The sequence below is a fragment of the Podarcis cretensis genome (genome assembly GCF_951804945.1).
Source record: "Podarcis cretensis genome assembly, chromosome: 10".
Classification (NCBI taxonomy): Eukaryota; Metazoa; Chordata; class Lepidosauria; order Squamata; family Lacertidae; genus Podarcis; species Podarcis cretensis.
Genome location: NC_137179.1, coordinates 25,609,690 through 25,621,752, shown reverse-complemented (window position 1 = coordinate 25,621,752; position 12,063 = coordinate 25,609,690). Strand labels below are relative to the sequence as shown.

At 41.5% G+C, this 12,063-nt stretch overlaps 1 protein-coding gene across 5 annotated transcripts in view; it reads right to left on the bottom strand.

Annotated features, from left to right (window-relative positions):
• The window catches only part of WASHC4 (WASH complex subunit 4), a 39,211-nt gene extending 32,716 nt beyond the window's left edge, over window positions 1-6,495 (bottom strand). For 4 of the 5 annotated variants that reach the window (XM_079992258.1, XM_079992256.1, XM_079992260.1 and 1 more), the window contains exon 1: window positions 6,338-6,495. In XM_079992258.1, coding sequence (XP_079848384.1) covers window positions 6,338-6,398 — 61 coding nt within the window. In that variant the 5' untranslated portion in view covers window positions 6,399-6,495. Of the gene's footprint in view, window positions 1-3,016; window positions 3,172-6,337 lie in introns of those variants that run through there. The other variant, XM_079992257.1, reaches the window with a different exon arrangement.
• Between the last annotated feature and the right edge of the window lie 5,568 nt (window positions 6,496-12,063).

The window sequence follows — 12,063 nt, the reverse complement described above, 5'->3', positions numbered from 1 at the left end:
TTAAACTAAAATTTCCTAAACATTCAACAGAAACAATCTAGATCACAGGTGGACAACTTGCAGCCTTCCAAAAGTTGCGGAACTACAACTCCCACAATTCCTCATCAATAGCCATGCTGGCTGGGGCAGACAAGAGTTAAGTCCAACAGCACCTGGTAGACCAAAAGCTGCCCCCCCCCCGACCTAGATAAATAACATGTTCAAGTGAATGTCCTGTGTGTGCCTTTTTTGTTTTTGTTTTAAGAAAGATCTATTTCCACAATACACGATTTTATCGGCATTTTGCTTACAATCTGTCTATGCAAATTTAACCTCATACAAGGGACCTATTTGTCCAAAACAGAAAGATTTTAAACGAGACAAAGTCTACATAACATTACACAAACTTCTGAATGTTTGAATCATGTATTTATGTAAAAAGGTAAAGGTAAAGGACCCCTGACAATTAAGTCCAGTTGCAGATGACTCTGGGGTTGTGGCGCTCATCTTGCTTTACAGGCTGAGGGGGCCGGTATTTGTCTGCAGACAGTTTTTCCAGGTCATGTGGCCAGCATGCCTAAGCCGCTTCTGGCTAACGGAACACCGAAACCAGAGCAGTGCACGGAAACACCGTTTACCTTCCCGCCTGAGTGATGCCTATTTATCTACTTGCACTTTTTGGCGTGCTTTCAAACTGCGTTGTTGGCAGGAGCTGGGAGCGAGAAACGGTAGCTCACCCTGTCACGGGGATTCATACCCCCACCTTCTAATCGGCAAGCCCAAGAGGCTCAGTATAGACCACTGTAACTAGTCACACCTATTTTTCCATGAATATTTTCAGTACTATACTAACAACAATATGCAACATCACTAATATTAGCAGCCTTGGAATTGAATCAATGTTAACTCCGACTTTTTAAAAGGAATCAATTGCGTGACCAGGTTATTAAAGGTCTGTTAAGCTAGGAGTACAGCTAAATGAGTGGGAAGTTATTACTTAAGCTAGAATTTTTAAAACTATTAAAAACAAGACTTGTTGAGGAAGAAGCACTGTAGTTACTACAAACAGAACTCATGTTTCATCAACCTTCTAAAAATTATGAGTGTCAGCAAACACCTAGAGAGGAGTAATCTGGCACACATTATAAACTTAGATTTCCAAAAAAATATTTGACCAAGCCCCCAAAGGTTTCTAAGTAATCTTAGAGGTCATGAGCTAAGGCAAACAGATTCTCTTAGACACCAACTGAAGAACAGGAAGCAGAGGATATGAAGAAACAGTCAGTTTTCACAATTGAGGGAAGTAACCATTAGGGTCCACTGTTTTTAAACTACTATTAATTAATTTGTAATTAACTGTAGTGAGTGTCAACTGTAGCAGTGTTAGCCAGGTTTGTAGATGACACAAACTGATTAAGAATATGGTAAGAGAAGAACTCCAAGAAGCTCCCCTCAAACTGGATGAATGAGCAACAAATATGTAAATGAGATTTACTGTAAGTACAAAGGAACTGGGGGTGGGGGACACAAAATATCAACTTCATAACTGATAGGCACAGTCATTGAATATTCTGTCCAGGAAATGGTTGTGAAGGACAGCTCCAGGAAAACATCGACTCAATATGCAGCAGCAGTGAGGAAAGTAAATTCTATGCTAGGCGGATAGAGAAATCTTTCTCCTAACATTAGAACCCAGGGTCACCAATAAATCTGATTAGCAGCAGATTCAAAAGAAAGAAAAGAAAAGACTTCTTCACACAGTGTATGGTAAGATTATTGAATTTGCTGCCACAAAGACATGGTGACGGCTACTGGCTTAAATGGTTTCAAAAGTGATGAACCAGCTAAACATATTTCATGTTCAGAGGCAGTGTGTCTCTGGGACAGTGGTGCGGTTGCCTTCATGCTCTCTGGTTGTAGATTTCAAAGACTAGGTGGATCATTGAGCTGATCCAGTAGGACTGATCTAATGCTGCCATTTTCCATCAATGAACATCTACAAACTGTATGTTAGCTAAGGATTCTCGAAACAACAACTTTGAAATGGGTTTTTTTTTTTTTTTTGTTTTTTTGCTTATAGGAGCTCCTTGCTTTGGAACAGATCTATTTTCTTCATTTACAGCAAAGGAGGAAACTGTTTTCCTTTCCGACACAGTCCACTAAACATGGTTGCTTATAATAAAGCTTTATTCAGTTTCTCTTAGCAGAAGCAATGAAACTATAACAGAGCAACATTTGCAAAGTTAAATTATGCATTGCTAGCATCTTTACTTTTCGCAACAACAACATAAAAACTGAAAGTAGTATACAGTGACATATTGATGCAAATGCACACCAAGTTCCTATTTTGCAATAAATAAATGATTAAATAAGTGGTAGCGGTCAACTTTAAAAGGACAATTTATAGCCAGAATATTGTTGAAACTTAAGACTGTGCTGAATCCAAAGGTAATTTTAACTCTCAGCCTGTGTTCACAACATAGCAGTCTTATCAATTTACACACAACAGTCATAATCCAGAAGTGATGATAGCATATACACTTGTACTTTTACTTCCATTTTTGCCAATACAGTTTCTAGCACTAAACCATCAACTGCTTTTAAAAACTGTGAGTGAAAAGCAGCAGGTTTGTTTAAAACTGGCAGCAAAATATTGTAAAAGAAGCAAAAACTTTGAAAATTTATAGGGCACATATGTAAGTAAAAATGTAAGGCAGTTTACAACAATAACAAATAAAATACAGGCAAAAATTCCAAAAGCTTCTAAAAATACCCTCAACAACAATAAAACCATTAATAAAATACACACAATCACAATGTGTAAGGTCACAAAATATTCCTGAATTGTCCGTCTCACAAAATCTTCCAACACCCACAAGACAAAGATAATTTAAAAACCACTAACTCACTGCTGGGTTTCTGATAAGAAATTTATCCTAATGCTCAGCTGAAATCCACCCTCCTCTAACTTAAGCCCATTAGATCTAGTCCTGCTCTCTGAGGAAGCAAAGAACAAACCTAAGGTCTCTGCAAATACCTGGACAACACAGAAGAGGGCCAGAAGTCCTCTTTCGCAGTTTCTTCAACTTTTTTCTCATTACACTTGTTTTCCAAACCCCTGACCACCCTCATTTGAACTTGTTCAAAAAGTAAGACACCCAGAGCAAGACACGGTACTCCAGGTGACATTAGACTAGTGCAGAATAAAGCAGAGCCATTGCTTATTGCAACTTGGAAACCTCAGTTCTACTAATACAGCCAAAAATTGCATTAGTCTTTCTTACACATCACAGTGCTGACTCATGTTCAGCTTGCAATAGACTACAATCCCAAGACATGGGATTGATCTCATGACGCTGAGCTACACATTCTTTGTGACATACTCCCCTTCCATATCTTAGGCATGTCCTTTTTATTTTTAGCTGATTATTAAGCTTTTTTTGTGTAGCTACACTGACTTTTTTATAGGTCTTCTATTTCTTTCTCTCATTTGTGATTGTTCTTTAGTTATATCTAGTCATGCAATCCTACCTAGCATTTCTCTGAGCTTACTCAAATCAGCTTTCCTAAACTCCAAGTTACATTTTTAACTATATTCACCTTTGGCTTTCTATAAAATAACAGATTCCAGCATTACATAGTCAATTACACATGAGTTAAATATACTGTTCAGAAGCTATAATTTAAGACAATCAAAGGCATCATCCCACAAATGCAACACAGGAGATTTTAAATGAAATGATTTAGAGAATAAATATTTTTAACCAGCTTTATAAGATTGCTTTCATCTTGCTTTCCTTATCAGCTAGCTTTCCTGACCCACCTGCAAAGGGATTTGAAAGGCACATGTTAAATGTCAAAGTTTTCCCATTGTTTCATCTAATTACTTCAGTATTCAAAACTGGAATGCTGTGTGAAAAACATTACTTTATAAACTTCTGTTGCATATGCCAGAATGAGCAGGTAGACAGAATGTCAAGATGGGAAATTTAGTTTTTCCTTCAAAAAAAATGGGCATTGATATGCTATAGATCACTGTGACAAAAATGAATCCGTTCATGACATTCTCTGAGTAATGGTTGTGTAGTATATAAAGCATGATAATTCATTTCAAATTATGCATAGCATACTAATATGACGTGTACATGCAAGCGTATGGAAGAACAATTTACATAAGGTTTAAATTTCAACACCATGAAATCATTGCCACATGCAATTACCGTATTATGGTGTTTTTTAAATGAAGATTGTGAAAACTAAGTGGAAAAGTGTCCAGTTTCTTCAAACTAAAGTGAAGAGAGTGAAAGCCACACACCACCCAACTAAATTATTTCAGCATGACTTAATTTTTCTGGCTAAAGAATAGTGTACCTGCAAGAATAAAGCCTAACTGTATCTAAGAAGGAAGTATGTACTTAATGAGAAAGCAAAGAATAGGCAACCACAAATTTGGGGAAGATTTGGAATAAAGTGGCTATTTTAGAAGAAAAAAGTGAAACAGAACCCCAAAGACACAGGCAAAGAGAATGGAAAGAGTTATTACCATATTAACAAGGAAGCTGCTTGTCAGAGTGCAAAGCCTCAACTGAAAAGCGGGAAGGGGACTTCCCAGAAATCAAGCTGCAGCCCAACACTCAGAACACAGAGGTTTCTTACTGCCAGCTGACCTACAGCATGTTACATTACAATAACCAATAGCTTTCCATATGGGACCTATCAATGGCTGCTTGCCAGAATGGCTATGTTCTGCCTACACTGGAAATCACAAGTGGGAAAGTGCTATTTCACTTCAGTCCCATTTGTGGGCTTCCCATAGGCATAAAGTGTGAGAATATTATGCTGGTCTAGGTAGGCTTTTGGTCTAATCCAGCAGGACCCTTGTTATGTTCTATATTAGACCCAATGTTGTTGAACCTGTGGTATGTACACAATCATTTGTTCAGTATTCATTTGAAATAATCTCCTTACCCCAAGCTTCCATGTTGGCAATCACTTACAAAAAGATAGATTCCCTATTTTACTCACAGAGATGCAATAAAACTCAGGGGAAATCTATCAAACTCTTGACAGTCAAAAAACAGAGCAGATAAATGTTGGTGATTGTACGTATCTCCGCCACACAACAAATCTTGAATACAGGTGTCTGCTAATGTGGAAGAGTTTATTATACATTTCTGCTCCAGAGTAAACCAGAACTACCACCACACTCCAGATTTATATTGACAACCATGATGCACAGCAAGAATTCCCTCTTAATTCAAACATGAGATTGCTTAATCACATACGTTTGGAAACTTTTGAAACACAGCGCAACTTGCAAGGAGGGTGGGCTAAAGAGTTATAAAAAGGAGATGAATTCTACTCCCTTTCCCAATGCATGTTTATTGGCAGGAAGAGGGCTTTAATCTGCATTATAGAACCAGAGGGTAGCATTGTAATCCCCAATAAATTAATTCAGGGGGAGGAAAGCATAATTGTTTCTAGTAGAAAAAGTGCAACTATAAAATAATTACAAACATGTTAACTGTTACTCATACTGTATCAAACTATCCTCTGGACTGAGTTTCTAATTTGGACCATTAAGTCAAGTGGGAGGTGGTAATGGAACATGGCCGAAATGGTAAAACTGACAGCATGCAAAAAAAGAAAAAGGAAAGAAAGAAAAGGGGGAGTGTCATCTTTGTTAATTACTGGAACCAGACTTTTAACAAGAAACAAGTTTTTATCAGTACAATCCCACGCATGCCTGCTCAGAAGTTAAGATCCAGAAGACCTTTTCCACCCCATTTCGGGATAGAGACTCCTTCCTCTCAACCTGGCAGGAATTCGTGTGCTATTGATTTTTGGCTTCTGGGAAGAAAGGACGTGATTTTTGTACAGGTATTGATGATGACACCCTTGTACCCTTCAGCCACCTTGACCGCGAGCAAATGGGTGGCTGAAGAGTGTGGCTGCCAAAGGTGCCAGCTTCCCAAAGAGGGAGCTTGAGGCTGCCTCTGGTCATCTCCCCACTCCACCCCCAAATATCACCCCTACCCCCCCACCCCACCCTCAAAAAAGATGCACAAGGTTGCTGACAGGCAGGCAGGCAGGCTGGCTCTGGACAGGGCATGGCAGGCAAAAGGCCTCCCTCAGGGGTCAGTCGGGGCGGGGCAGAGAGAGAAGGGAGCTGTGGGGAGGGGGGCCCTTTTCATGGGGAGGCAGTTTTGACTCTGGGAGGGTGAGGGGGGGAGTGAGATGTCCCCATAAGCAGAAGGACTCAACCCTCCCCCCGCCCTCCAAAATGGGGGGGGGGGGCAACCCCGCTGTTGGGTCCCCTCAGAGAATGAGACACGCTTCCCGCCTCCCTCGCGCTTACTCTGGGAACCGTCGTCGAGGCGGTCGAACTCCCAGTCCGGCGAGAGGGTCTCCAGCGCCATGACGGACCCGCGCCCAGCGGCGGCGCCAGCAAGAGCAAGAGCAGCAGCAGCAGCAACAGACCTGCCCCTTCCCACCCGACTCCAAAAACACGGGACTTCCTGTCACGCCCGCACGGCATGCTGGGAAATGGAGTCTGCGGAGCTCGGGGCGGGCGGGCGGGCCGATGGCCGAGGCCCTTGGGCGGTTTGAGGGGCGCCCAAACAGCGGCCCCTGCCGGGTGAAGCGGGCCTGGCAACCGGGGAGGGAAGCTCGTGACAGGCAGCGTTTAAGGACACGCCCGCACTGAAAACTGAAAGCAAATATATTACGATTTGCAGGGAAATCTTAGGAATGCCTACTCAGAATCAAGCCCTTGCAATCTTGGACCCATTCAGATGAGAGTTCAACCTAATGGTGCTTACTTCTGAATAGGTTCTGATTAGGAAGGGACGACCCACCTGCTAGGCGAGTTGAGGCGACTGCCTCAGGTGGCAGGATCCATAGAGACAGCAGATTCTGCCTCCAGAGACCTGGACGCCTGCAATTGGTTCCTGGAGAGCAGGTTTGGTGTAGTGTTCACAGTGTTGGGCTAGGTCCTGACACACTAGGGTCCAAATCCCCATTCGTCCATGAAGCTCCATGGGTCACCTGGGGTCAATCACTGCCTCTCAGCTTGACCTACCTCACAGGGTTGTTGTGGGGATTAAATAAGGTGAGGGAGAGCCATGTACGCCATCTTGAGCTCATTAGAGGAAAAGCGGGGGATATAAATGCAATAAAATAAGAATCTACTCTTCTCCCATTGATTTAAATAAAACCAATACAATTTGCTATGGGTTATGCCAGACTGAAACACCTGCTCTGGTGCTTCATATACGCAGGAGATCACCACAGATCAGAGTTTCCGGCTGACATAGCATTTTGCTTTAGATCCAAAGCAGAGCCTCCTTTTGGTTTGTCTTCTGATACTTCAGATGCCTTTCCTGCCGGTTGTAATGTTTAACCTCATTCGTGGGCAAAAATGGATGAAATTGGCAAGCATCCCTTTCCTGGGGGATGAAACTTTCAGACAATTAGGTGTAGACTTGGACTGGACAGCTGCACGGATGTTATTAGCCCAAAGATGAAAAGAAGCAAGGATCCCGACTAGGGAACAATGGCAAGCCAAACTGCTGGATTATTCCAAAATGGCTAAACTATTTGGAAGACTCAGGAATCAAGAAGATAAAGATTTTTCGAAAAGAATGGAAAAAAAATTATAACTCATTTAGGAGACCATTGTAAGCAAATTAAAATGCTAGCTGGACTTTAAAAACCACTTGTAAAGTAATGAACATTATGGATAATTAAGAAAAATGAAAATTATGGAAACTGCATTGATATGTAGATTTGGAAAAAATTGTTATTGGGATCCATGTAAGGGATTGGGGGAAGTCAAGAGATTCAGAAAATCTCACAAAAGGATTATATAGATAATTTGCTGTAAAATTGTATTTGTAAAAATCAATTAATTTTTTTTAAAAAGGCTACAATCCCATACCCAGTTTTTAAAAGTACATTATAGGATTCCACTGTAAAGTTCCAGTGCTATTTAAACATACCCGGGGCTCAGCTGCAAATAAAACATTTTAAGCATGTAAAGTGCATTATACAAATGTGACACTAGATGGCATGCTAAGCTATGGCAAAATTCAATATATATTTTTCAAAACTTTTTTTAAAAAAACCTTTTCACAATTTTTTTTATGTGTGACTAGATTCCACCCTGGACTTAATCCTCATTGAACACTGCTGCATTTATTTCTGAGCAAACATGCATAGGATGAAGCAGCAGATCTGATTGATTTCAACGGGGCTAAACTTCACCCATTGTGACCTTAGATCATAAGGCCTCTGCTGGGACCATCTCATTGCCTTGTTTTGCACTCATTGGGCAGATGGTTCGTACTAAGTCACTCTTGAATTCTGCTGGTGTTAGTTATAATTTTAAAATCAATCCTTTTTCCAGTACTCTCACAAGGTGGCACTATATCCTCAGCTACCAGGATTCTGCCATTCATTTCTACTACTATTGTTTTCCTCTTAAAATGCTTTAGGTCAGGATCTGCGAACCTGTGGCCCTCTAAAACACGCACCCCCAAACTCGGCCCTCCAGCTGTTTTGGGACTACAACTCCCATCATCCCTAGCTAACAGGACCAGTGGTCAGGGATGATTGGAATTGTAGTCCCAAAACAGCTGGAGGGCCAAGTTTGGGGATGCCACTCTAGAGGTGGCTGGGCTGTAACTCCCTGACCATTGGTCATGCTGACTGGGGCCGTTGGGAGTTGGAGTTCAACAGCCTCTGAAGAGTCACAACTTCTCCGCCTTTGCCTGCATCTCACTGATGCTGGCCATGTGGCTTAATTTGCAGAGGAGAGTTCTCTGTTTAAAGGAGTCCTCTATTTGAAGGGAGAACAGGGTCCTTGAAGCTGCTCATCAACAGTTACCGCCTGGAGTGAGCAGGCCTTCAGGTCACTTGGGTCACTACAGTGTGATGCATTTCTATTTAATATCCAGTAATGATTTCTAAATATGTATCTATGCATAACACAGCATATGCACATTTTATGCAAGCTTGTATATTCTTCTGTCCTTTTCAGGAGACGCATTTTCTCTTTACTGCTGATGAACCTAGGTCACATCCGCACCATGCACTTAAAGCACACTTATACCTTTTTTTTAAAACAATCATGGCTAAAACCTAATCCTAGGTTCTGTAGTTTGCTAAGGGTGCTGAGAGTTCATAGGAAACTTGAAATATACTTGGAGTCGAGAGTAGATTTCATGCTCTTTATTCAGCTCATAGTGGTGAGGAGGAATGGAAGTTCCCCCAGAAAGTCTGCCTTATATACATTATTTACACAATGGGCCCCACGTGATTGGCTAATTCTAGGATTCTCCTGTAGGTTGCAGATTCCCTTCCACCTGGAGCTGGATTGGGTGGCTCCTGTGGACCAATCAGACTGCTGCATTCTGGATCCTATTGTTCTAGGACCAATCAGACTGCTGCCTTTTGTATCCTATTCAACTCAGTACATAACAAAACTTGTCACTACAATTCCCCGTAACAAACAACAGTTCCCAGAATACTTGGGGGGTGGGGAGCCACAAATGAACCTATGGCCCTCTATAGGTTGTCAGTCCCAGCCAGCATGGTCCAGAACAATGCAGATTTTAGTGCAACAAAATCTGGAACACTGCATGAGGTTACCCATCCTTGAAATAAATAAAAAACGGGGGAGGGGGTCCAAGTTTCTAAAATTCAGTTCATACAATAAAACCTATAGCAGGCTAATACAATTCAGCATAGAAAACGGTGCTGTAGCTTCAATGCTATACTAAAGCTCAGGTCATAGAAGCTTGCCTGAAGCTTGAGAGCTTAATACACCCTTTCTAATTCATGCAGCAAGATGGATGACAGCAAAATCAGTAATAAAAGACTCACCATTGCTTTTTGCAGAGAGCATGGGGTGGGGGGGTGGAGACACACCCTTTGGCAGTAATTCAATCCAACCATAGTTATTATCTTTTTAAGGTATCCTAAGCAGTCAAGCAGAAGCCCCCGCCCCCCCCCCAAAAAAAAATCAAAACTAAAACATGAAAGGCTTCTTTCTTGTGAAAACTTGCTTCAGAGCACAGTAAAACTTGAAAAACGGCTACAGAGGAACAGATACCACTTCCCTGGTTTGTAAGAAGATAAAGAGATAAGAATAAAGCAGAAATGTCTTAAACAGAACTCTATCTGAATTATAAATGTTGTACAGGCAGAGTCTCAGAAATGGCTTCATGTGAGCAGGAAAGGGTCAAAGCCAATACTAGAAAATAATCAACGGATAAGGAGGATTAGTAGCAGCAGTTTCAAATTTCACACAGTATTATGAAATTGATCAGCCATGCTGGTTAGGCCACCTGATTGTCGTTGGAAAATAGATAGTGGGATTTAAAATAAAAATAGGTAATTAATGGACCTAACTTAATCATGTTCATTAATATCAATGCGTCTATTCTGAGGGAAAATGTGGTTAACTACCACCCAGTTTCTCCTTCCTTTTGGGGCAAAGGGGAAAAAAAATATTGCAATTAATGGCCACTTTTGACACACAGTTACGCCTGCTGAGCAGAAAACATGAAATACGTGCCCAGTAAAAAGAACACTGTGACTTTCCCACATAAAGAATCCCTGCAGGGTTGAGCGCAAGCTCAGTCTTTCATGAAACCACTTGCCTCCTACCTGATCCTGCAAGACAGAAACATTTTATAAATCAGAGGAACGAAAGAGGTGTGCCGTTTATGTGTTAACGCTGCTGAGAGAGTTCTTTGAAATAAAATACCCCTATTTGACATCTTGTGGTGCTGAGATGTCCTGCTGTGAGAGAATTTTTCCTTAGTATATATTTTGTACTGGAGCTGTTAGATGGCCCTTAGATGACTTCCTGTCAGATTTTAGGATATCACAGCCCAACACAACAGGTTTCTTAAGACTGCAATTCCTTGGAAGCTCTTTAAAGAGATTTTTCAGTGGGAAAATAAATAACAATCAAGTGGTATATACATTTTATGGAATAAATTCAATGAAATAAAATGCAAAAGATGAGGAACTCGGTGGGCAAAATGAAGCACAACCATTTTTACAATGGTACAATGATTCTTCCATAAATGACCGGGTCGCACACATCAGGGAAAGCCTTATTAAAGAAACATTTTGATAGCCACCTAAATATAAAAATGCAGGGCACTTGTCTCATTTCTGGGATTGTTAAGTTGTTCTGAACTGTTTTTAATAGTATATTTATTTATTTAATCAAACTTACATACCACTTTTTTATTCCAAGGAGCTCAAGGTGGTGTGCCTGGTTCTCCTCCTTCCCATTTCATCCTCACAACAAACTTGTGAGGTGGGTTAGGCTAAAAGATGGTGGCAGGCCCAAGTCCTAGTCCAACACTCTAACCATTACACCACACTGCCTCTTTTTGAATGTTATAGCCCACTCTGGTACCTGAGAGTGAAGGATGGGGAAATATAATAATTTCCATTGGTAACTGATTCAACACCTGTAAAGGCAGTGCACCCTGAAAGGCGGCTTAAGATCTTCAAAATAAACTAACAAGATCACCTAGTGAATGCACACCAAATGCAAGGATTTGAAGCAGGTAGATCTGGATTCAGGTTCAGCCTCACACCCACCAGATTCAGGGATTTAGGGGAGCGCAACCAGTCTGGTTGCACTCAGGGCCACAGCAACTGTGATGTAGAATGGAAGATGAGAGGCTGGGGGCACCAAATGTTGGCATTGCATAGGGTCCTACTGAAATTTGAGACCCCAAGGCCAACTGCTGGACCCACCAGTGTATCTTCACTATTCTTACTACACATAGGAAGCTGCTTTAGATCTAGTCTGCCCATTGGTCCCTTTAGCTCAGTACTGTCTACCGGCAGCAGCTTTCCAGGGTCCCAGACAGGGAACATTCCCAACCCTACCTGGAGATGCTTGGGTTTGAACCTGCGACCTTCTGCATGCAAAGCAGATGCTCTGCCGCTCAGCTACGGCCCCTCCCTCCTCGTGGCTGCTGGAAAACCATCTACCTGTTGAATTTTCTGCCTGTTCCCAGGCGAAAAATACAGGGTGCGGGAGGAAAAAAAAGG